Source organism: Lynx canadensis, chromosome D2 (assembly GCF_007474595.2).
Source record: "Lynx canadensis isolate LIC74 chromosome D2, mLynCan4.pri.v2, whole genome shotgun sequence".
Lineage (NCBI taxonomy): Eukaryota > Metazoa > Chordata > Mammalia > Carnivora > Felidae > Lynx > Lynx canadensis.
Window position 1 is genome coordinate 40,151,866 of NC_044313.2, and position 26,523 is coordinate 40,178,388.

The window sequence follows — 26,523 nt, forward strand, 5'->3', positions numbered from 1 at the left end:
TGGACATACTAGGTCCTGCTAGGGTAGCAAACACCAACATTAAGCTTCTGATACCACACAGGGAAGGCAGTGTAGACTTCCCCATCTCACCAAGGCTGCCTCAGAGCCAGGCCAGTCTTATTTCCCAGTACACAGGCTAGAGGTAACCTTGGTAAATGATGACAATTCCCATGAGTAATGAGGGACACTTTCCTCCTAACACTCCTGCTTTGTGTGATGCCTCAGTGTGGTCTCTGTGTTGGGCCCTGAGGATGGGAGCTACTGAAAGCTGGGGAGAGGGTGGGAAGCAGGGGTTTGGCAGGGTCTAGCAGCGGCAGAATGCTGGGTTTGGGGAGGTGAAACCTAGTGGCAGGAGTCAAGGTTGGTGCCCTTGAAAGGGCCTTGTTGCTTTTTCTTGTGTTGCCAATGGCTTGCCCACCACAGACTGTGACAGACTACAGAGGTCCCGCATTTCAATGAGGCTTTCTTCTACCGCTTTTGCAAACTTGGTAGAAGATGTCTCTTTGCAGCCATGAAAGCTGGAGATGCAGAAAAGGATGCTCTCTGGCTGGGGGTTGTAGCAGGCCCCGTACCCATCGGGCACCACGGGACCATAGCAGCAAAACATCTCCATGGTTGTGGGCACCTAGAGGAGAGGACAGGTCAGAAGATGCTTGTCCTGAAATGTAACCTGCGAACTTGCTAGAATGCAGGGCTTTTCAACAACCCAGAGGCCTCAACGGGATATTTGCTTCTCTTTTCCACCTGGGCGTTTGACTGAATTAACCAAATGAACCAATTGCTTCAGCATGGTTGGCCACAGGCAGAGTCATAAAAACAAACCTATCTAACCACACGATGTCAGAAGAAGAGGGTCCATAAGCCACTCCCTGGTAGGAAATGTGCTGTACTTGTAGAGTCAAAATCTCCCAGAGTGACCTGTGCTGGGTCTCAGGCTGAGACTCTCCTTCACTGGGAAGGCTGTTTGAGGCACTGAGGCAATCAAGGTAATTAACTCAATGGGACCCTGGTGGTACCCAACAGTTACATGGCTTCCCAGAGGGAGTAATTTATGAACAGAAGGAAATCTGGCCTGTCTTCTTTGTCGATTTTCCCCACATCCTTAATTACTGTCAGTACTGCCTGGCTGGTCTGATTTTCTCCCCATAGCCCCGCCATGCACAATTACCCAGCATTGGGCATTTCAAAGAGTGCCATCAACTGGAGTTTTAGTTATGCACCTAATACATTTTGAATTCAGAGTGCTGAGATTTTGTAATCGGGATCACAAATCAGGAAAATGTGTCTCTGAAGGCCTTCAAGCCATAAATGTTCATTTCTAGTTGGGAGGGAAAAAACACCCAACCACCACACCCCAAATTAATTTTATTAGCTGGTCTGATGGGGAAAATAAAACACATTCTTGAGTACTTGCAGGATGGGGTTTGTTTTAAACCTAAGGTTTCTGGTGCTCTGTAGTCAGGCCTTCAGAAATGACAGCGGCCATTTTAATGGGGCAGAACAAACCATTAGTCTTGCTAATAGAGTCACCTCATTGTGAGATAAATTTGCCGTGCAACAGCTGAAGGCCGTAAAACCATTCCAAAGCACTTTTTGCCCACGGATGGTTTCCCGAAGAATTTATGTTGTTGCGTCCTGCCCTCGTTTATTCACGTCTGCGAGCTCACTGCCGTAATGACAAAATCAAATTACTGAGTGGGCTTTTATCCTCAAACACAACTTTGTCAGCCCCTTTTATTGCCCACGTCCAGCCTTTGGCAGATGAGGTAGAGTTTTAGTAAGCTGACTTTTGGGGGTTTATTTTCTTTCCTAAACTGCTGCCTTCTCTAGTGGATTTCATTCTTTCCAACAGTGGTCCTCCCACAGAGGGAGGATGTAGCACTAGTGAGGAGATGCTGGGATGGCAGCCAATCACCTGCTGTTGGCCACACAGACCTTTATAATAATGTCTGTGACCTGATTAGAGGATCCTGTCCATGCCAGGCACTAGGCTAGGCTTTCTACCCACATCGTCACCTCTTGTTGAGTCAGGACTTTACTCTAGTCCTATTGGGCTTCAGAACCTGTGGCCAACGTGGTGGAACACTACCCCTCTAGCAACAGATTGAAAGGTAATAAGCAGTAATGATTAGGGCACCAGTACCCATCCAATCCACCTCTGCCAAGGTGGCGCCCATGATTACACCCATTTAGGCAGTGGGGAAACCAGCACTCTGAGCATTTAAGTCATTTTGCAAAAGGTCATGCAGCTTGTAAGAAGCAGATCTGGGACTTGCCTGACTCCAACCAGTGGGCTGTAGTCACTTGGTTACACTAAGTGGCTTTTTAGAAAGCGCACTGGTTACACTAAATGGCCCCTTGGGTGACAGCTGCACTAGGGCTGTACCTGGCTGGTTGAGAGGATGAACCGGTTACTCATCAGGTATGTTTCATCCGTGAACATCTCGGGCAACTCCTTGCACATGTCCCGGGCCAGCTCCCGCAGCCCCAGCAAATGATTGTCGATGGCCATCCCTGTTATGGCCTGGGTAGTTAGGGACAAAGAACGGGACATAAGAATGGGCTCCCCTGCCCTCCCCCTTCTCTCTAGTCCACAATGCTAATGGTGACTGCAAGGGTCAAGGCTTGCACTTACCCAGTGCTTGCTGCAGACAGTGGGTGTCGGTGGCCACCCAGGACTGACCACTTTACTACTCAGCCTCTGCTTCTTGGACCCTTCCTATGTGCACAGGGCGAGTCCAGAGCAGGCTGGGTTCTAACATGAGCATGTCTGAGTTAAAGGTCTATGAGTCTGAGTATCCCTCACCTCTCAACCCCAGCATGGTCACCACTCTAAGTGGAAGAGGTGGGCCAGGCCATCCCCAGTAACTTCATAGGTAGGAGAAGAGTTTGGGGAGAAGGATGGGTTCTGCGCCCTGTGGACGGATGGGGAGGGGTGCCCTGGGATATCACTGGACAGACTCTCACCACAACTAATACTTTATCCTCCAGCAGAAGTCCAATGAATGAGTGATAGAGGACATTAAGGTCTGTTTCTAAATCTTGGTTGCTATTTCATGGGCCCAGAATCAGCTCAACTAAACTGGATTATAATCTAAGAAATCATTTTGAGACAGAAACTAGACATCTTAGCAGAGGCTCAGCTGATGTTTGCAAGAGGAAAGCTTGTTGAATGTAAAAAGATTTTTTTCTTTTTATCATAAGACACTTGAATTCTTATCAAAGGATAAAATATAGCAGTGGGGACTCCAGGATTTCTACGGAAGAGGAACTCAGAAGTGGTGGTGTGGCCGGTAGTGGGGCCGGGGCACTCATTTCATATCCTTCCCACTTGAGGTAGCGTGTGTAGCATGCACACTGGTTTCACTTGGATTACATGTTTATTTGGGGCAATTATGGGAAGTGATGGAGACTTGGGGGCCACCTCTGGCCTATAGTAGTGACCTCTGAGTCCACATCAGGGTAATTGTAAATCATAGGGGGTTCACAGTTGCATAAGATGCCCACTTAGTTGTTAGAGCCCCAGCGAGGAGGAAACCTCCATCACAATGAACTCTGTTCAAGTTTACAAGGCACGCTTTGGGATTTGGCAACTGTTCTTTCTCAGTACAGAATGAATGCATAAAGATGACTCAGAGGCCCCAGTCTCTTCCAGTGCACCTAATTATAGGTTAAAAGACATGTCACACAACCTCAGCTCACTTTAGACGTGCTCCGTTAGAACAGAGGGGAAGAACTATGAGCCTATCTTTGAAGTGGGCGTACTTCTAATTTCTCTGGTTACCTCTGTGTCATCGCTGATTGGTGGCAGATCTGGAGAAGCAGCCACTCTCTGCAGCAGCCACCCACCCGTCTTCACCACCTCAAGCTCACTGTGGCAACTGGGGTTGATTTAACAGATTGTTTGGATTAAGGCCACAAGTAGTAATGAGTAGAATGATTCATCACTCAGTCTTTCTTTCATTCATTCAGGGAATCTTACTTGAGCACCCACTGTGTGCCCAAGCTACTGGGTGCTGGGAGTGTGCGTGCTATGAAGGAAAAGCATGAGGTGCTGTGAGAGTCTGTGATGGGGCATCTGGCGCACACCTGCTCCTTCACTGGGATGTCCTTTCTCCACAACCATTCCCAAATACACTAACCAGGGAGCTGGAGCTCCCTTTGCTTCTTTCCCCCATCCCTTACCCCATGTCACCAACCAAGCACCAGATTAACCTTCAAAGCATCCTTATAGCTCTTTCCTTCCCACCCCATCTCTTTTATTTAGCTGTTCCCACAACTTAAAATAGTTAACACAGCAGAAACCTAGGGCAATGCTCTACAGGATTTTTTTAAAGTTTTTTTTATGTTTATTTATTTATTTTGAGAGAGAGAGAGAGAAAGCGAACAGGAGAGGTAGAGAGAGAAGGAAAGAGAGAATCCCAAGAAGGCTCTACACTGTCAATGCAGAGCCAGATGCGGGGCTCGAACTCACGAACTGTGAGACCATTCCTTGAGCCAAAATCAAGAATCAGAGGTGAGGCACCTGGGTGGCTCGGTTGGTTAAACATCTGACTTCAGCTCAGTTCGTGATCTCATGGTACGTGAGTTCTAGCCCTGCATTGGGCTTTCTACTGTCAGTGTAGAGCCAGCTTCAGATCCTCTGTGCCTGCCTCTCTCTGCCCCACGTCTGCTCGACTTCATCAAAAACAAATACACATTAAAAAATTAATTAATTAAAAAAGAGTCAGATGCTTAACTAACTGAGCCACCCAGGCACCCCAGAATGATTGTCAGTTAATATATTGATCACTAGTGCAAGTAGTAGTTTATCCTCTGTTGTTTGTATGCAAATGATGGCTCTGCCATGCTAGAAAATAAACTATTTCTCTAAATAAGGGAACATTTTCCTTAAAATTTTGATTTCACTGTTAATTTTCAGCAAAGCCTTTTTATTCATAGGCAATATGAATAAATAGAAAATAAGAAGGCAAAACCAGCCCTTGGTGGGAATAAATACTGCCTCACCTGCGATCATGCAAGGTGTGCAAGCCACCCCAGTTTGCCAGGCTTGGCCACCATCTCTCACATTTGACTTCTCTTGTATAAACTCTAAAGTGCTATAACATATTTGCTATTATTATCATTTTTTTTTTCAAAGACCATTCGTCGTATTCTTGTAAAATCCATGTAAAAACAAGTGCTCTGTTGGGGCGCCTGGGTGGCTCAGTTGGTTAAGCATCCAACTTCAGCTCAGGTTATGATCTCGCAGTTTCTGAGTTTGAGCCCTGCATTGGGCTCTCTGCTGTCAGCACAGAGCCCACTTCAGATCCTCTGTCTCCATCTCTCTCTCTCCCCCTCCCCCACTTGTGCTCCATCCCTCTAAAAAATAAACATTAAAAAAAAAAAAAGAGTGCCATGTTATCTAGTATCTAAAAATAAGAAAAAGGAGGCTCTGAGAGGCATGGCCTTGGCCAAGCCACTGGGCCCAGCTCTCACCCAGGTCCTGTGCCACGGCCCTACTCTTGAAGGCCCCGCTCTGGGCACAGCCCACAGTCATGAGTTCACCTGAGAGGGGGCGCCACATCACTCACCATGACTGTGTACTCAGTCTGGGCTCGGATGGCATCCTTCAGGAGCAGCAGCTTCTCTGAAGCCTGTCGACAGACCAGAGATGGGGCTTTAAAGGGCTACTCAGTGGCAAGCTAAAGGAGCTGGTTGTCACGGAGCCCAGCCAACAGGCAGCCCACCGCTGCCCCTCTAGCCTCCTGGAGACTCTTTAGACAGAGCAGGACTTACCGGCACAGCAGCCTTGTGGTCAGTGATGGCTCTCACAAAACTCAGCGCCTCCGGAGTTGCCGATCGAATGTTGTCCACGCGGCCCTCCTGGAATCGGCGAATGGACGCGCTCTCATAGGTGGGGACGAGTCTCCTGTGGAGCCTGCATAAGATGCAAGATGAATGGCAAATGGTGATGCAGTCTCAGGAAACCATAAACGTTGAAAGAAAAATAGCCTCGGCAGGCTTTATTTTTACAGTCCTGACTCTACTTGGCATAGTATTTCATTTTAATGTTAATAGAATTCTGGAGGAGATTTCCCAAAGAGGAGTGTCGGGGAGTCGCTAATATGACTTTCATACATTTGGTGACACTGTGTGGTTATAAAATAAAGAAGTGACTGGTAACTTTTCAAAAAACCCCAGTCTGGTGGGGAACCTAGAATTTTCTTCAAGATCTGATGAGTGTTTGATTAATAGCACAGAATGGAATAATTGTGCAATTAATCATTCACACCCTTGAGGGAATCCTGTTTTATTTAGAACAATTCAAGCATGACCTATGGATGGAGGCAGGGAGGGGGCTTCAGTGGTCACGAGTGGAAACTGCAGCACAGGACCGCCTGTCCAGGGGCAGCACCCATGGGCACCATGGCTGTGCCTCTCCTCCCTGACGTCTGGGACAGGAGTCACTCCCCACACCAGCCAGGGAAAGTCCTTTCATTAGGCATGTGAGCCGTGAGCACTCCTAGGCTTGCATACCTGGCTGGCACACATCTTTCTCACCAGTCAGTAAAGTCTTTGGTGTTGGGGGTGGGGAGGAGAAAGACACAGAATCACAGAGGGGCAGTGACAGCCCAAAGTCACATACAAGTCATGGTCCTGCATCTTGGCCTTGTCAGGGCATGTACCTCCCATGCTGGGTAAGCTCTAGGAGGAGAAAGGCCAGGTCTGATTCAGCACAGTGCTTTGTCCTGTAACTTGGTGAGAGGGTCAATCAACTTCCTGTACACTTATGCCTCATTTCCCCAAGGAGAGAGGACTCTGGCAGGGAGCTCATTTCTTCTATCTCTATGGCCCCAGGAGGCAAACACCATGCTGAGCACAAAAGTAGATGCCATCACTGGCTAATCACTGATCAACCCCAATTTAGGCAGCTTCCAGGCTTCTGTAGACTCTAGGGGCAGATTAAAAAATTTTTTTTGTTATGGCTTAGACTCTTGAAGAATGTTCTCCATGAGAAGCAGAGAAGCCCTATTTGGGCTACTCACGGGAGCCTTTGGCCACATCCACTGCTGGCCACATCCAGTGCAACAAAGATCATTAAGGGTGGAGGAGGCAGAGCTCTGTACAGGGTCCACTAGCCCCCTCCTAGATTTGGGTCCGAAGGGCTCTCTGAAGTAACACCTGCCGGCATCTCTGGTTGTGGTTCCAGCAGAACCTTGACCTCATGGCCCATTTCAGCCATGTGCCAGTATCAGAATGGCGACTGCGGTTCCAGACACCGGGACCTGCCACAGCTCAATGCCAGTGAGGCCTTTGTGTCCCCACGATGAGCACAGACCTCGCGTGGGGTGACATCAGCCTTCCCCAAGGAGTCCCAATGCTCTGGATGGCCGTAGCCACTTTCCTTCCCTGTGAGTTACCACCCCTCCAGGGGAAACTGGGATCTGGGTTGCTGTGTCCACACGAGTGCTGTCAACCCTTGCCCCAGCCTTATCGCAAGGTCACTTTATGCTCCCCCCATCCCCGTAAATGGCAAAATGCAGGCAGGTCCTGGTGGGGTAGTGCTATTTATCGCCTATGCCGGCTGATGAGTGCTGCTCCAGGAGCACTGGAGCCTGCAGGAGCCGGCCTTGTCTTTAGGATGATCCACTTTGCATTTTAGTTTCAGCCTCCTATCAAAGACTGCTTGGGCTCCCTGCCTTCAACCCTTACTCCCTTACTCCCTACTTTGCTGCCAACACAGGGCTACCACCACAGGGACTTCTCTAAGCTGCAGACCTGACTGTGCCGCCCCCCCCCCCCCCAGATAAAACTCCTGTCGTGTATTCTCACATCTGTGACTCAGCCCCTGATGCCTACTCTGTGCCGGGTGTGTGAGAGATACCCAGAGTGTCAGGCTTGGGAGAAACAGGCTAGAAAACAAAAATCAACAAATCAACAAACAAGGTAGCTCACACAAACAACTGCTATGAAAGAAAAAGAGGACACAATGGGATAGGCTAGAGAGCTGGATGGCGAGGGCCTGAGGTGGCTGCTTTAGATAAGGGGGTCAGGGCAGGCCTCTGAGAGCTGACACCAGAGCAGACCCCGGCAGAGGGGAGGAGGTGGCATGTGAAGAGTGGTGATGGCAACGGGTGGGTGGGCGGAGGCACAGCCAGAGCAAAGGGCTTGGGAGGAGGGCCCCAGTAGAGGCCAGTTCACAGGGAGACTTTCTAAGCCTGGACTTTGTTCTAAACATGGTGGAAAACCATTGGGAGCGTTCAAGGTGGTGAGTGATAGGATCTGATTTGCATATTTCAACGTTTTGCAAAGATGGGAGTGGAGGCAGAGACCCTGGGGGAGCATGCTGCAGTTAAGCAGCACCAGATGATGGGGGCGGGGGAGGGGCCGATGGTGATGGAGAGGGAAAATGGGGGGTGGGGGGGAGAGGTTCTGAGAGACATCTGGAGGATGACATGGTGGTGTCACGGGTGGGGAATGAGAGACAGGGACAAATCAAAGATGAGTTCAGATTCTTTGACTTGACCCACAGTGGGCGGGGGTGGGGGGTATGCTGGTTCCATGTCCTTATAAAGAAACAGGGCAAAGCCAGAGGCTGGGTGAGGGCAAGAGTAGGAGCGGCCTCCATCACCCGCGTTGTTAGCTCAGTGTTCTGGCGCTTTGAGCTCTGTGCACCTGTGCCATCACTCGGGCAAATTCCTGACTTGATGTCTTTCCTTCTCTTTTCTGAGACTGGATTCACACTTTGATGAAGTGGCACCTTCTTTCATGCAGCCTGCTCTGGTCCTCCCATCTCCTAGGCCCGCAGGAAGTCATTCCTCCCTCTAGGATGCTTCTAGACTCTAGAGTCTAGGGCAGCTTGTCAGTCAGCCCGCCTGGGCAGCGTCATTCCGCCAGCAGGCTTTGCTCACCTGTAGAAGGCCAGCTGGAGGGCCACCTGAATGAAGGCATCAGGACTGCATTTCTGCTTCTTAATGAATGTTTTCCCGAAGATGTCAAACTTATAAACAGTAAAGTCGAGATTCTTTACTATTCTGTGGCAGAAGAAGAAGAGGTGCTATTACATGCAAAATGGAATGCACACACCACAAAGTCTAACCAAGTTGCTCAAGCTTGGTGTACAACCTAGTGTTCTGGAAGTTGAGGACACAGTCCTTGCCCACCAGGAACATATCGGGTGTCAGAGACAGGCCTTGACATACAGAAGTGGCAGAGGGCATGCCAGACCAGGGATCCCTGAGCTGAAGGTGAGGCTTGGCCAGGCAGGGCAGTGGCCCTGTTCTGGTGGTAGGGGAGGGGCCTGGGAGCACAGGGGCCTGAGAGGCATTTGCATGGGCAGGGAGAGCAGTGTCCTCAAACAAAATCCTAGAAGCCTCTTGTCCACAGAAGCAGGCCTGAAGGAGGCCATTCATTTGACCTGTTTGGGAAGGTGTGTCCCACATCGTCAGACCCTTTTGGCATCCTGGCTATTCTGGCAGACTGGGCATGCCACCTTTGCCCAGGGAAAAACCTACTTCTGAGATGGCTGTAAGCCATGTCTCTTCACAGAGACTCTTCCCTGTTGTGCTATGAGAGGAAGACCTGGGGCCTCCCTGTTGGTCATGGCCACCCCAGCAAGGGCTGCTCTTCTGGGCTTGGCCGCTGACTATAAACCCCAGGAGCTATTACTGAGCCTCTCATGGCATGCCCAGGTCCTTACTGCCCATGAGTCACTGTCAGAGTAACAGGTAGATTCCCTGAGTCTACACTGAGACCCTTGAGTACCTGTCATCCCCTATTGACCAGTCTCTTCCTTCATGAGTTTGGGGTCTGGGCTGATTGTCTGTTGCAACATGGTCCGGCAGGGTCCACACCATCTGTCCACTGGCCATAAGTGAACACAGAGCCTTGGGCAGGCAACCCCAAGCCTCCACGCACATACTTCCTCAGGTCGCAGATGCTGCCTGCCTGCCCTTCCTTGAGCTATTCCCCCTTCCTCGTGGGAGCTCAGCTCTCAGTGGGGCCATGTCAGGTTCTGGGGACCCATGGAGGCCCACCCCTCAGTCCAACCTGTTAGTCAACTGTCTCTAGACAGGCTGAGTTCATGGTCACACAGCCACCTGGAAACCTCTTGCCCAGGCCCTGCCCACACAGACACTGCTCCCTTCCACAGGTGGCCCAGGACCCCCAAGGCTCCTCCTGCTTTCTCAGCTTCAGGCCTCTCCTGGTTCCCCACTTCTGAAAAGAAAACTTCAGGGGCCCCATTCAGATCTCTGAAAATGAGTGGGGGTTTTCTCCACCCAGGACTTGCCAGTCTACCAACTCACTCTCCTAGAGGCCTGCTCATCCCAAGAACAGCCCCGTAAGGTTGTGATATCAGCACCATTTGTAGATGAACACCTGGGGCTTCTCCCACTCTCCTGCCACAGCCAGTCATCCTCCACAGCAGCCTGCAGTGGCCTTGCCCTTTCTACCCTTCAAGCCTGGCCATGATCTGTCCCACTCACCCATGCGCTTCCCATAATCTCCTCACTGGCCCCCTGAACCCCCCTGCTCAAAACCTTCCAGGGGCTCTTCACCACTGAAGGACAGCTTCCAGGTCCCATAACACAAGAACAGCAATGTATTCACAATGTGGCCTCAATGTCCCTTTAGTGCCTCAGTTCTGCCAATTCTCTCAGTTGCTGGTTTCCAGGCCAGCCTGGATCTTCCACGAACCTGTACAAGCTTGAACAAGCTGCCTTTCTGCCTCTTCTCCCCTGCTTGCACCATGAACTCCTATCCATCCTTCAAGGCCCATCGTTGCAAAGCCCTCCCCCAATGTCCTGGTAGAATTCCACTCCTGTAGCCTCTGTGAGTTCGGGTCTGTATGCCTTTCCCTGGTTTTGGCACTTTATTGTGTCACACGTTTTGGTCTGAGGGTCTACTTCCTCCACTGAAGCATTGACGGCAGGCTCCGTGGTATATTCATTTTGGTGTCCTCAGCCTTTCCACAGTCCTGGCACACTTAAAATTCTGTACATGTCTAATGAATGAGTGAATGAGTGAATGAATGAATCATGCTCACTTACCGAATGAGGGAATGAACAACCAAGGTCCGGATCTAGTTGCCAGCCTATGGCTCACTCCACAACTTGCCACCGTTCTAGTGCTGGCCCACCCAGAGATGCCCAGACCCATCCTGGGCCCTCCTGCACGGTCCCGTTAGGGCCTTGACTGCCTCCCTCCTCTTGGGAAAAAAGGCCCCCTTGTCAAGTTGCAGTGTAAATTCAAGCAAATCAAAATAGCTTGGATTCAAATGACCTATGCAAACCAGTTGTTTACTACTCCCCCCGAAAGGAGGGGGATGATTTCCCCGTCTTGACTCTGCTCAGTCAGGTGAAACCCACGAAAAAATAGCTCCATGTTTGCATTTTATGGAAATGATGGATACTCCAGCAAGGTTATTTCCCAGAGAGTTGTAACTCCCCTTTAGTTTGAATACATTTCCATGATGGGGGTGGGAGGGAGTAGTGCAGGTGGGCAAGGGGAGGCAAAGAGCTGGGGTCTTTAGAAACTTCCAGGCTGCCTCTAGATACCCAGCCTGGATAGAGGGGGTTGTGGTGAGGTGGTAGCAATCCCCCTAAAAGAGACTTGGACTTTGTACCGTTGAAGTTTTTCTGCTGAGGAGGCTAAGAGGCCTTGAATTTCCGGGGAGCATTTCCAACGCAGCCTCCTGGGGGCCGGGAGCTCGCTGACCGAGTCGGCTCGGACCAGCTTCTGGCTGCTCTTCACCCTGCAGACAGAGAGAGGTGACCTCGTGCGGCCCTGCCACATGCTGTGGGCTGCCGGCAGCATGCGTCTTAGCTGTTGGAGTTTCAGTGGGTATGAGCTGTCCCTGGAAACACAGACTGAGGGTCAGCGGAGCCACTCAAAGGAGCACGTGGCAGAGCCAGGATTCCAGCCAGTTCTGCCTGACTCCAGAGCCCCGTATTTCTTTTCACGCTTTCCCATTCCACCGCTTTCCACCACTGACATTTATGAAACACTTGGAAGGAAATTGAAGAAGCAAATTGTGTTGTTTTGTCCATGAGGGCTTTTAGGGATCCTAAAGAGTTCTTAAATCATGGTAGAGATTTAGAACTTAGATTCAGAGAGAAGATTCTAGAAGGAGAGAATGGGTAAACCACAAATAGAGGAAAGGGGTCGGTGTGTTTAAGGGATAGAGAAGCACTCAGTCTGGCCAGCTTGGAAGCTAGGGAGAGAGACGCGGCCCAAGGGGATGGAAGGAGGTGGGACCTGCCCTCCTCTGTGCTGGGTCAAGCCAGTCCAGCCCTGACTCTGAACAGCACTAGATGTTGCTCTGGGCTTCACTGGGCCAAAGCAGGTGTTCCTTTTTGGCTGAGAATTCTTTGCCAAGCTTTTTTCTAACCGCCCAAAACCTGCTGTCCAGTCTGCCCCCCTCTGTCCATGGCAGATAAAGTGTATGATGTCAAGCTGGTTTTCAAACCCATCTTTTGCTAAGACACTTTCCGGACAAATGTGCCCCCCCCCCCCCCGCCGACGGACACCCAAATTTTTCTTGGCCTAGCTTGGCAGCCCCTTGGCAGTCTGGCTTTGACTTCTATGGCTGTTGCAAAGGGGCCCCGCCCCCAGACTCACATGTGTTTGAGCAGATGCTCTGTGCACTGCACCAGGACGATGCCGTCGAAAGGGGAGTGTTCGCACACCACACCACAGGTGCCGTCTCGGCTCACCACAAACTGCAAGAAGAAGAGGTGAGGCACGTCTGGTAGCGTCTGCATTTCAAACTGGCCCCTTGGCTCCAGGCCAGGCATCCTCAGCCTCTCAGGGACCTCTCCTCCAGGGACACCAAAGCACATGATCTCCCCAAAAAGAATGCTTCTGGAAATTGCCAAGACCTGAGAATATGGGGGCCTCAAGGCAGCTCTGTCGTGTGACCTCCTTCCCAGAAATGCTCTGGGCAGTGAGAGTGGAGCCCAAGGTTCCCTGGCTGAGGTAGCCCAGTGATTCCTGAGACCTCAAACGGAAGCTGTACATACTTTGCTCAGGTCCTGGGCAAGTTCCTTCAGCTTTTGGTAAGCCCTGTTTCCCCATCACAGTGGGCACTGGGGCCACAAGCCTGTACAGCTTTGTGTGGTTATGTGTCTGAGTCCACCCTGTGTGTCTGGCTACCTTGGATTTTATTCCCAGGATCTAAACCAGTGTCTACCCCATAGTAGGTGCTCAGTGATTTTGTTGAATGAGTGACTGAAAGATAATGATCCAATTTGGATGGTGTGCAGATTCCTAGGGAGAAACAAATTGTCTCTTGGTGGGAGTGAAGGAAGGGTGTTCTGAGGATGCTCTACTCCCTGCTGCCTGGGCTTTGAGTCAGGGACCCGGATTCCAGGTCTGCCATTGCCACCTGCCAGCTGGGAGACCTTTAACCAGACATTTCAGCTTTCTGGCTTCAGTTTGCTCCCCTTTAAAATGGATGCAGTAAGGCCCAGTTCACAGGATTGCTATGAGGATTAGAAAGAAGGTATAGGAAAGGTCCACAGGCACTGTAAAGATTTTACCAAGGCTGTACTTAGCCAACTTAGAAAAGGAACATACTCAGCATGTACAGAAGTGCTGGCAGAAAATAATGAGATTGAGATTTGATTGTTAAAGCGTACCCCAGATAAAGTGGGGCTGCCTATAGCAGCTCAGCACAGCATCACACTCAAGAGAGTCTGGTCCACCGTCCATAAACAAACAAGCAAACAAACAAGCTATTGACATTTTTACTGATACTCTTCCAGGATGCTGTAACAATCACATGTGAGCTGACTCTCCTCATGTCTTGCCCAGTCTCTCACATCACGTGCCGGTGACCGAAAGCTTTCCTCCCATTCTTCAATCTTCCCACGTCATCTTTCTCAAAACTCAACCCTTGCAGATTCTTTTCTCTTTTCCCCAACATCCCCTGCTTTCCTGTCCTGAGACTAGCTCTTGATCCTTTCAATTCACGTCCCTGGGAGCCTCTTTGGCTCCTCCAGCTCACCTGATCATCTGTCCTGCCCGTGGAAAGAGCCCAGAGGTGGGCACAGTCACCCATGTGAGGCAGGAGGGGAAGGCTGTGCCCACTCATGCATTAGTGATTTTCTGTCCCTGTCACTAAAAGAAAGGAAGGAAAACGGTGCCTTTTAAAAACCACTCCCAAGGCTTGCTATGTTTCCGGTCCTGTACATCCATTATATCATTTCTCTCCACAGCTGCTCCATGAAAGATTACAAGCCATTAGCACCACTGGTGGAGGCTGAGACAGCCAGCACAGCAGCAGGAGAACTCATCAGGAATAGCAGAATCAATATGCAAACCAATAAAAAAGGATAACCAGAACGTAGGGGCCAGAGAAAGCGGAAAATGAGATGTTGCCTAGAAATGCTTCTCAGTGTGAGCAATGTGAGCCCAAAGCATAAAGATCGCTGGCTATTTAATATGGTCATTATGAAAGTGATGTCCCTCACCTTATAGTGCGTGAAGGGAGATGGGGAGTGAGCCCCAGGTCTGACCCAGAGGTCCCACATGCCTGGCACAGGCTGCAGGAAGGTTAGGGGTTTGCGTTGAGTTCGGGCACTTGCTCCAGAGAAGCATCCTGGCCAGTCCAGGGGCTGACACCAGCAGCACATTTCCAGTGCCTTCAGCTCCCTTGGCCCCCGATGCAGCATCCTGGGTAGCACAGGCCAGCGAGCCAGCCTGCTGGATGTGAGCATGTGCTGGATCGGGCCCCTGGCCACGCCACTGGGGAGGCTTACCTGCAGGGACTTGTCGTACCAGCGGTTCGCCCCATTCTTGCTACAGCCTCCGCCGTGAAGGAGCTGAAGTGCCCTGTTGGTGTCACTGAGCTCCATGCCTCCCGGGGCATCCAGGCATACCAGGCAGATGCAGCGTTCAATCATGTCCAGTGCGTCCCGGTTGGTGGAGTCTGCGGGCCAGGCAAACAAGGCCTTATCACCTACCCCCAAACCCTAGGCTTGAGGTCCCCTCCACGGAGTGTCACATATCACAGGCAGACACCCAGCCCTTGAGCCAGTCCCGACCCCTCTTTGAACCCCAGCGGGTGGGCGGTGAAGTCAGCCAGACTGTCCTGAGCTTCTGTGCGAATCCCAGCAGCCAGCTCACTCTCAGGGTCGCTGCAAGAGTCCCACTCACTCTTCATCTGTGGCCAGTTCTGCCCCTGGATGGGTGGTCACTGGCCCTGCCTTCTAGGATGAGGGGGCTCATGCAGGGCCTTCTCCACGGATGTTAGACCCACTGGCCAGATTTTGCCAGGGGAGGAGCTCCAATTCCCCCATCCAGCCGCACCCCCACCCACCCCGCTGTGGCACTTAAGAGCCACATGTGGCACATAGGCATGTTTATTTGTCCTGAACTACAGTTTTTGAACATTAGTTGCTGAAATTTAAAAATCAGTCAGTTTCACATGAAAAGCTGAAGGGAAGGATTCAAGGTGTTGCCCTCCCTGCCCCCTGCCACCTCGGCAGTTATTTCAATGCAGAGGGCAGATGGAAGGGACAGGCTGCCCCAAAGCCATATGCGGGTGAGCCCATTGGGGCCATTTCAGGCATGTCACTAAAAGCCACTGAGTTGTGCAGGAGACATATCACCAAGGCAGCTCAGCTGTCCCATGGGGGACATTGGGCATGGGGTTTCTCTTGGAGTAGAGCTGGCCCGGCCAGATGGGCTGCCCTAGGCAGCCTCCTCCACCTCCACCACCTCCTCTATCCAGCCTTTTGGGCTGGATGCTGTAACAGGATGAAGTGCAGAGTTACCCCTCCCTCCAAGCCCCAGAGTATTCTATGCATGGAAGATGGGGTGCAAGGTATTTGGAGGCAAAGGGACACTATGTGGCAGAGATTGCTAGCTGCAGATGGCAATATCCATTCTCCCTTTAGTCACAGAGTGCCTGGTTTTTGGTTGGCACAGGGAGAACCAGAACTCAAGCTACACTGCCCACTGCCAACAGCATTTAGAAACACAACGTGACAGCTTCTAAGAGAGCTCCTTAAAGATAACTAGCACATGCTCTTTGCCCCTCTTCCCACCTTCCTCTATCCACTGCTTAGAACACCGGTGTGATGGCTGGACCTCTAGCCTCCATTTGGACCATATGGATGCAGGGCCACATCCTTGCAGTGAGATGGAAGAACCCTAGACGCCATGTATTAGCTTTGGATGGCTTACTTCTGGTGTACACGAGAGAGAGAGAGAGAGAGAGAGAGAGAGAGAGAGAGAGAGAAACCTGTTTTCTTTAAGCCACTATTATTTTGGGCTTTCTGTCACACATGGCCAAATCTAATCCTAACTTATACCATCTGGTGATGTTGGGTTCAGATTCTCACACTACAAGAATTGGCTGGAGCTGAGAAGCTGCACCCTTGGTTTATCATAGTCCTTTCTCATTCATTCAACCCCCTTGATCCCTGTGGGTATTGAAATTCGAGGTCCCTGTCCAGGAAGCTATTTGTCAGAGAGAAACATTCTGGGGGCCAAGGAGCCCTCCAAGATGACAATCAGGACCACCCCCACCCTGCTCCCTCTTGTCCCATTAAGGCAGGCACTTGGGCAGGCCCTGGTCCTGAGTGCTGGCTCTCCTATTTCCTGTAGTCAGCTGGAGTCCAAGCACACAGCCCTCTGCCTGTCCAGCCACACATACCTCTCTGCTCCTGCCCTTCCCCTCCTTATTGGGATCCATTTACTGATAGGTCAGAATTCTCTCTTTCAGAGCCCTTGGCTCTGGAAGCTTCTCTTCTTCCAGAGCCTCAAGCCAAAAATTATGCCCATCATTTCTCACAGCCATCTGGAAACTGCTTTTCTGAAGTCCAGGGAATGTGTGGGAGCAGGTGTGGCTTAGGTTCAGGATCTCCCCACAGCCTCTGTCCACCAGCCAGGTCCTGCCTGTGGGTTGGAGCCAGGCCAACAGCACCTTCCCCAGTCAATAGGAGGCTGAGTCTATATATAGCTTGATGCTGCCAACGGTAGTTTGTCCTTCCTTCTATCCAGCTCGGGACCTGGGGTGGCCCTCGATAAGGTTCTGTCTGTTCCTCCTTGCTCTTAGCCTCACCCCAACCTTTCTGGGCTGCACCCTCACTGGGGTGTATGGTGACTCTCCCCCACCCCAGTGGAGTAAGACTTGAGTGGGGCCGTTGTGCTGGGCACACAGATGTCAAGGCCACTTGGGTGTTGTCTGCTCTGCCCACATGATTTCTCCAGTTCATGAGAAGTGTCCACATATAATCTCATGTGAAGAGAGTCTGCAGTCCCCACCCATCCCCTTCCTCCCACTTCTTGCAAATCCCTCTCACAGCGAGTCTTCCACTCTGGGAAGGAGGTTGACAGGCAAGCCAGCCCATCCTTGGGTCATCTGCTCCCCACTGCCTATCTAGATGAGGGCTTGGAGAGCACTGCACTTTCAGCACCGCTCTTGATCCCAATGGTGCCAGGATGACTCATTATCTTCCACATGGCCTCCTGGGATTTCCTGGAATCTGATCAACTTCAAGGCTTTAGGCCATGTCCTGAGGATCTAAAGATTTACCAGCTGAAGCCTTCAGGAATTGCCCTTCCCTCTACTCCTCAGTGTGGTGCTGTCACTGGGTTACCCTCTTCAACCTGAAAGGACTTCTATTGCCCACGAAGTTGAATCTAAGTATAGCGCTTTGGGCCCAATGGCTTATCATGTTGCCCTTCTGGGGATCACTTCCCCTGAATCCCTGCATGGACCTCATACCTCCTGCTACTCCCTAGACACCTGGGCTCATTCATCTCTACATCATAGCATTTATGGGGGCTCCTCTCCTACTCCGCCTATCAGAGCTCCACTCATAAACACCTCCCAAGCTGCCCGATCCTCTAACAGGGCTGGTACTGTGCCTGGCATGGGGGGTGTGGCCCAGACAGAGTTCCTGCACTCCAGAACTCCTCATACCCAGAGCATGCTAGCTCAGCTGCTTGCTTGGGGCAGACAAGGAACCTCTGCTCTGTCCACCAGGCTGACCTCATATGGTGCCTGGGTTCAAGGCTGGACTGGTCCCCTCTATACCTGTTGTCTCCTATTGCACTGTGCATGACCCTACAGCAAAAGGCCCTGCTGCTGACCTCAGACCTCCCTATACTTTAAGCAGTCACTGCCAGTCCAGCTCCAGAAACCCTGATCTAGTCCACTCTCCCATGTCTGTGAGCTTGTAGAGGGTGAGGCCTGGGTCCCTAGTCCAGGTGGGCACAGGAAAATGTCCATGGCTGACAGTGGACTTGAGAGTGTATATAGACAGGTGAGGCTGAGATCTGTGTACACAGTGCAGAGTGGGAGCCTGGAGGAGTCCATCTGGCTAACAGGAAAGGTCAATGGCCTCTTGAGGGTGAGAAAACAACTACCCTCAGGGCATAGAGCTTCGTGGGATGGGAGAATGGTGAGAGATTGGGAGGGGATGGAGATTTGGAAGGGATTCCTCACCCTTTGCAAGGCTCCCAGGCCTGCCCTTCTCTGCTCCAATTGGAGTCCCTGCCAATGGCCCTGGTGCCCGGCCCTGCCCTGTGTGCTATTCTGGGGGTTCCTTTTGGCTCCCAGGCTGGCTGGTGGCTTCAGAGAATGGAGAAGCCTTGGCCAGGCTGGGATCAGATTTAAACAGGCAGAGAGGAAGGGAAAAACATGTCAGGAGGGAGATAACAGTGCTGGAAAAGGTTCTAAGGGCTGGGGTATAGACACCCAGGCTTATGGGTGGAGCTTTTGAGTGAGCAGACCACCCCAGGCTGCAGCTCATCCCCAGATTATAGGTAAAGGCATGCAAGATTTAGGTGAGGCTGAAAAAATGCAGTGAAGTGATGCTATTAGCTAACCTTTGTTGAGCACCTACTATGTGCCAGGCATCTATTGAAGCCCTCATATTGACGAACATGAGATAGGCATTTTTATCATCCCCATTCACAGAGAAGCTAAATGTCTTGTCTAAGGTCACCCAGTAAATGGAGGGAAATAGACCTGATCTCAGGCGTGCAACCACAACGCCCAGGCTGGGAACAGATCATCAAGGGCTGTGAATGGCAGGATCCGGAATGTGGGTTTCATCTAGCAACAACAAGGAACCACCAAAGGATCTTGGGCTGGGGTTGATATGGTCAGAGTCTAGGGGATGCCCAGCAGCTTGGGAAGGATGTGGGTCTGGAGGTCAGTTAAAGAGCCATGGGAATCCCCAATGCTGCATACCTTGGCCCTGTTGGTCATGTCTCAGTGAGCTCTGAGACCCCAGGCTGGGTATCTGCCTACACTAAAATTTCCTTGGAAATACCCCAAAGCCAAATTCCTTAGAATAGCCTCGAAGCTATTTCCTTAGAATAGTTCCCAAAGTGGAGTGGGCAGGCTATAGCTCCCCCAGGAAACTCAAGGCAGGCCTGTCTATCCAGGATGCTGGGGAGTAAGCCTAACACATCTGCGCAGGAGAGTGGAGGCTTTGCGCACTCCTTCCCAGATGGACAACTTGAAGCAACAGACAAGGACATCTCCCCAGGCATCAGTGCTGTAGCCGCCTCCAGGCAGGAGAGATGGGACCCTGAGGAGGGGCTGAGCATGCGGGTTGTGCAGGGCCCCAGAGCTCAGCGCCAACCAACAGTAACCAGGTCCTGGCTCATTAGACAGGGTGAAATGGGAGCAGGACAGCAGAGCTGGGATGCCAGGTGGCCTTGCAAATGAACTCCTGCATACAAGTAGCTGATCGGTCAAAGGCTGACAAGTTTATCGTGTAAGGCAGAAAATGAACTACACCCAAACTCATCCACCATGACTCTGGCCCAAATGTAATGGAAACGGGGGGCTGTGGGCTGGAGGCATGCGGCAGGAGCCGTTTGTCTTGTGACATTCTCATCGAGCACATGGAGGCTCGTTTAATGTGGTAAATCAATCTTCCTCAAGGAGCCCCTGCTTAATAGTGAGAAGTCGGAGTTGAGTAATAGGAGGAGCTTGCTCTGCCACCCACGCCTGGGGAGTTGACAGCTTCGGTGACACGGAAATTCCAGAGGCCACAGGGCCTTGGAGGGCCCTGGAGCTTCTGTTAGAGACTGAAAGCTTACAGACTGTGACTAATGTGAGCAAAAATAAAAGGAACACAGCACCCCTGTTGTGGAGGGCTGCAGAACTCAGGTGCTGCTCCCCAACACCTCCACCTGTGCACATGTGTGCACATATACACAGCTCTATCTCAGACACTTGCCTTCTCCGTTCTACACCCTGGGAAGGTGGCTCAAGTCAGATCCCTACTGTCTTGCCTCACACGGTCCAAGGAGATGGAGACACTGGCTCCTTTTCGGAGGCTTAGAGCTTCTAAACCTTTGTCAGTTCCATCTGAGCAGATTTTCTGCCTAGATAAAGGGATTGTCTCTCCTTTTGGGATGGAAATTTGCCATCACACATCCCATATTCTTCTCTACTCTATGGCTTATGGAATAATCTTTATGCTCCCAGTTCCCAAAGGCTATGAAAATTCCAACAAAAGTATTTCTTGCCCAATAAGACCTGGCTCTTGCACAGCAGAATTGCTTTGAATTGAGTTCCAAAATCCTCTTGAAAGAGCTCAAAAGGAAGGACTTCTGCTTCCAGGAACATCAAGTTGACTTTTCCCAGTTCCTTCTACTAAAAACCCTGGATATTACATTTAAAACAAACATCAGAAGACTCTGAAAGATGGAGAGAGATGGACAGGCTGAGGCTCTCAGGACCGAAGGAACAATATGATGGTGAATTCCCTGCCTGTTCTGGACTAAATTGTGTTCCATCAGCCCTGAAATTCATATACGGAAGCTTTAACCTTCAATGTGACTGTATTTAAAGATGAGGCTTTATTTAATGAGGTAATTAAGGTTAAATGAGATCATAAGGGTGGGGTCTTAAATGTATATGACCATGTCCTCACGAGAAGAGGAAGAGACACCAGAGATGTGTGTGCACAGATAAAAGACCATTTGAGGATGCAGTGAGATGGTGGTCATCTGCAAGCCACAGAGAAAGGCTTCCGGAGAAACTAATGCTGCCAACACCTTGACCTTGGACTTCTAGCCACCATAATGGTGAGAAATAAATTTATGTTGTTTAAGCCACTCAGACGAATACACTGGGTTTTCTGTTTTACCTAAAATATGCCAGGCTTGGAGCTCAAATGGCCAATAACATAAAACACAAACAAATGTAGACCAAAAAGAAAAAAAAAAGCCCAATAAAAGCCTACTTTCTTTAGCCAAAGGACCAGGAAAGAGGCATACTAGCAAGACAGGAAAACTTTTAGATAATAACCTTCCCCCATGCCAACAAAAGCAGAGTGGGGAGCCTAGACTTCTACCATCAGCAGTCTGTACTGAAGCATGTCAGCTTCTGAGGGTATCGGAGAAGGCATGGTCTCAGATAGAAGCTGGGACATCCATTTCCACTGGGCAATATCCACCACCTCAGTTGCTCCACACACAGCATTAGTCGAGAATATGTGGGATCTTGAATTCCTACTCCCACCATGAGTAACAAGGAACCTCCCCTGGGGTGTTAATATAGGTCTCATGAGAAACTTGGACTTCTATCTCCACCTGGTTGCATCAAGGCAGAACCCATTCCCTGCTCCTGCTGGAGTGGTGTCAGAGAAAGCCAGCTAAAACAGAAGGTTTAAATAACATCCAGAGTCTTACAATATAACACCTCCAGGTTTCAATAGAAAATCACTTATACCAAGAACCAGGAAAATCTCAGCTTGAATGAAAAAAGACCATCAGTATATGCCCACTACTGATATGACCAGAATGTTAGAACTATGTGAGAAATATTTTAAAATTAATCATCATAATACTGAAAAATCCGTGGGACAAAAGACCTTAACAATCATGTTATTGGAGTCTCAGAAGGAGAGGAAAAAGAGCAGAGCAAGAAAGCACTCAGAGAAATAATGGCCCAAAACTTCCTAAATTTGGCAAAAGACATAAACTTAATCCCACACAGGATAAATTCAGGGATTCAGTTAATCCCACACAGGATAAATTCAAAAAAATCCACATCAAGACATTATCATAGTCAAAGTTCTGAAAACTAAAGACAAAGAAAAAATCTTGAAAGCAGAGAGAAATGATGCTTTATTTTTAGGGAAAAACAATTTAAATTACTGTCTATTTCTCATCAGAAACCATGGAGGCTGGTATGAAGTGACACAACCTTTTTCAAGTACTGAGAGAAAACCATTAATCCAGAATTCTATATCTAGCAAAAATATCCTTCAGGAAGGACGGGGAAATCAAGACATTTTAGATGAGGAAAAACTAAGAAAATTTATCCCCAGAAGACTTGCCCTAAAAGGAAAGCTAAAGGAATTTCCCCCCAAAGAAAGGAAATTATATAAAGAAAGAAACATGGAAACATTAAGAAGGAAGAAAGAATAACAGAAAGAGTAAATATTATAGTAAATAAATTTTCATTCTCTTTTTGAGTTTTTAAAATTATATTTCCCCGCTGAAACAAAATTATAACGCTGCCTGATGTGGTTCTAAATTTGTATTAGAGGAAATGTTTAAGACAATTATATTATAAATGGGGGAGAGTAAAGGGTAATAAACTTTTTACATTTCACTAGAACTCGCAAAATTTCAACACCAGTAGATAGTGATAAGTTATACACACACACACACACACACACATATATGATATACTATAATATATGTATAATTTATCAATATAACATATAAATACCTATAGAAACCACTAGAGAAAACTATACAGATACACTAAAAACATTACAATAAATCAAAGTGGAATTCTCAAAAATGTTCAAGTAACCTATAGGAAGGAAAAAGAAAGCAAGAATTGAAAAACAGAGGTGATTGGGAATGCAAGCTGGTGCAGCCACTCTGGAAAACAGTATAGAGATTCCTCAAAAAACTAAAAGTAGAATTACCCTATGACCCAGCAGTTGCACTACTAGGCATTTACCCACGAGATACAGGTGTGCCATTTCAAAGGGACACATGCACCCCCATGTTTATAGCAGCACTATCAACAATAGCTAAAGTATGGAAAGAGCCCAAATGTCCATCAATAGATGAATGGACAAAGATGTGGTATATATATATATATATATATATATATATACACACACACACACACACACACACACACACACAATGGAGTATTACTCGGCAATCAAAAGGAATGAAATCTTGCCATTTGCAACTACATGGATGGAACTGAGGGTATTATGTTAAGTGAAATGGGTCAGAGAAAGACAAAAATCATATGACTTCACTCATATGAGGACTTTAAGAGACAAAACAGATAAACGTAAGGGAAGGGAAACAAAAATAGTATAAAAACAGGGAGGGGGACAAAACAGAAGAAACTCATAAATATGGAGAACAAACTGAGGGTTATTGGAGGGGTTGTGGGAGGGGGGATGGGCTAAATGGGTAAGGGGCATTAAGGAATCTACTCCTGAAATCATTGTTTCACTCTATGCTAACTAATTTGAATGTAAATTAAAAAAAATAAGAAATAAAATTAAAAAAATAAATAAAAATTAAAAAAAAAGAACAACAGAGGTGACGAAAAATAAAATGGCAACATGAAATCCCAGCATATCAATAATTACAGTGATAGAAATTGACAAAGTAGATTTAAAAAGACATTCTGGTTATATTCTATCTATAAGAAACTCACATCAAATATAATGATATAGACTGGCTGAAAGTAAAAGAAAGGAAAAAGATATATCAAGCAAACATTAATCAAAAGAAAGCAGGAGTTGCTGCATTGATATCAGATTAAGTAAACTTCAGGGCAAAAAAAATTACCAGAGACATTGAGGGGCATTACATAAAACAAAATGGTCAATCTACCAGAGCACCATGGTGGCTCAGTAGTTAAACATCCAACTCCTGATTTCAGCTCAGGTCATGATCTCACGGTTCATGAGTTTGAGCCCCACATACGGCTCCACACTGATAGTGCAGAGTCTGCCTGGGATTCTCTCCCTCTCTGCCTCTCCCCTGCTAGTGCTGTCTCTCTCAAAACAAACCAACCAACCAACCAACCAACCAACAAACAAACATTTTAGAAAAAACCTAAACATGCAGATATCAATTTTATTCCTGGACATTTTTCCTAAAATGAAAATTTATGATCGCACAAAAACCTTTATATATAATATAAATATATATAATTTATATATAATATAAATATAATTATATATCAATTATATATTAATTATAATATATATATAATTTTTGGCTATTCAAATAAAGCTACTATAGTAATAGCTACTATACATTTTACAGCTATTATATACGATAGTAGCTTTATTTGAATAGCCAAAAAGTAGGAACAACTCAGATGTCCTCTAATAGGTGAATGATATCAACTACATACCAAGGAATAAATAAAAAGGAATGAACTATTGAGACATGGGACAGTGTGAATGAATCTCCAGAGAATTATGCCAAGTGAAAACAAGCCAGTCTCAGAAGGTTACATACTGTACAATTCCATTTGTATAACGTTCTGAAAACAATTACATTCTAGAAATGAAGACAGATTCTGGTTGCCAGGGGTTAAGGAGGGATGGAGCTGGAAGGGAAATGGGCTGTGATATCCTGGTTGTGATATTATACTAGAATTTTACAAGATATTAGCACTGGGGGGAAAGGGTACAGTGAGATTATTTTTATTTTTCTAGTTTTTTTTTGTTGTTTTGTTTTGTTTTGTTTTTTTGTTTTTTTGAGAGAGCAAGCCAGGGAGGGGCAGAGAGAGAGGGAGAGAAAAATCCCAAGCAGGCTCCAAGCTGTCAGTGCAGAGCCCGATGTGGGGCTTTAGCTCACAAACTGTGAGATCATGACCTCACCAGCTGAAAGCAAGAGTCAGACGCTTAACTGACTAAGCCACCCAGGTGACCACCTGGGGGAGATCATTTTTTACAAGCGTGTGTGCATCTATAATTATTCCCAAATAAGTTTAATTTAATTAAAAAAAACCCTCAAGAACCAAGAGCTGCTCTTTCTTCTGGGTTTGAAATACCCTTCCCACAGAGGCCGATTTAAAGAGCTATCACACTTCCAGAATTAGGGGAGAGGTGGTGAGTTGAGAAGGGCAGGAGATTAAAAAAAAACAACTTCCCACCTGCTTTGTACCCCAAATATCATAAAATGGAAAGTGAGAGCCAGAGAGACAGCATCTGAGAAGAAAGGAAATAACAGAGGTGTCTGAGTGTGAGCACACAGAGTATGTGCCATGTGGGGAGCCCAGGGGAAGCACCTCCAAGGGTATCTTGGAGTTAATAAGGGTTAGAGTTCCGAGGCAAGGAGTACAGGCCATTCAGTCTAAGGCCATGGGTCACTGTCACTGACCAAATGGACGTTCAACAGGTATCCATTTGCAGTTCACCAGATTTTTCCATAAAGTTTGTGGGCCTTGGATAAACATCCCCAGAGTGTTTTCCCAAATCTAATAAGAGTTATCATTTAGCAAACAGCCTCTATGCACCAGGCACAAGACCACCTGCTTTGTAGTCCCTCTGCAAACCCTCGGTCCTGTCTGCAGGGCAGGGTGGCCATCCCCATGTCCTGGCCTAGGACACCAGGCTCCAGGGCACAGCAAGGAGAACCAGGTCAAGCCCAGTCCTCTTGCCCCTGAACCTGTGCCTCTCCCTGTCTGGATACCCTCATCCACAGGAGCCTTCGTGCTTCCACTGTGGGAGGACAATGGCCCCTGCAACACCACCCTCCTACCCCCAAGGAAGGAAAACAGCATTCAGCCTTGGGAGCCCAGGAGGTATTTCTGGGCCAATTAAATCAGAAAGGCTGTTATTGCTAATGTGTAATTGGTTTTAAAATCAGCAGACTTGTCTATCTCTGGATGACAATATTTAAATAGCAAAATGCCCATCCCGAGTGGTTCTTGTAAACCATGACTGAGGCCTTCTCCAGACGCAGCCGCCTTCTGTCAGTTCCCTCCTTGAAAGCAATGGCTCAGCTCTAATTGGCTGCTGGGGATAAATATTTACGGCGCTGTGTAAACAGAAGCATCTGCCCAAAGTCTGTTCACAGGATCTCCACGCAGCACCCAGGAAAGCCAGCGGGCTCCAGGGTGGGGGTGTGGGCTCTCTGAGTTGGCTATCCTTTTCCTACAAATTGACAAGTGCTGTAGTCTTCCAGACTCAGGGCAGAATGTCTAATTGAATTTCCAGACCAGGATAACAGTGTTGGACCTCCTGGGTTCAGGAAGGCCAAAGCTTCGAGGCTGTGCAGGGAGCGAGGTCCTGAGAGGTTATGCATGCCCTTCCTGAGGCCCCAAATCCCACCCTGCCTGCCGGGCCCTGAGGATCTCAGGCTTGGGGGACAGATGCCCTGATCCACCACTGACCACCTGTAAGGGTGAACACTACCTCAACCTGTTGGAGACACAGCCTCCTATGTTCTGTGGGGATGAAATCCCACCTCACAGGCTATACTGAAGACTGAAAGCAAGGGACAGAAAGGGCCCAAGATAAGGTCAGCATCAAGGTGTACCTCCATACATAGTAGCTG

General features: G+C 48.6%; 1 protein-coding gene across 1 annotated transcript in view; it reads right to left on the reverse strand.

Annotated features, from left to right (window-relative positions):
- Positions 1-355: 355 nt before the first annotated feature.
- Positions 356-26,523, reverse strand: part of CHAT (choline O-acetyltransferase) — a 41,815-nt gene continuing 15,647 nt past the window's right edge. The window contains exons 7-14 of the mRNA XM_030335105.1: positions 14,745-14,914; positions 12,604-12,704; positions 11,609-11,737; positions 8,895-9,017; positions 5,779-5,920; positions 5,574-5,636; positions 2,387-2,524; positions 356-625 (exon numbers count right to left, since the gene is read on the reverse strand). Of these exons, the coding sequence (XP_030190965.1) occupies positions 356-625; positions 2,387-2,524; positions 5,574-5,636; positions 5,779-5,920; positions 8,895-9,017; positions 11,609-11,737; positions 12,604-12,704; positions 14,745-14,914 (1,136 nt within the window). The remainder of the gene's footprint in view (positions 626-2,386; positions 2,525-5,573; positions 5,637-5,778; positions 5,921-8,894; positions 9,018-11,608; positions 11,738-12,603; positions 12,705-14,744; positions 14,915-26,523) is intronic.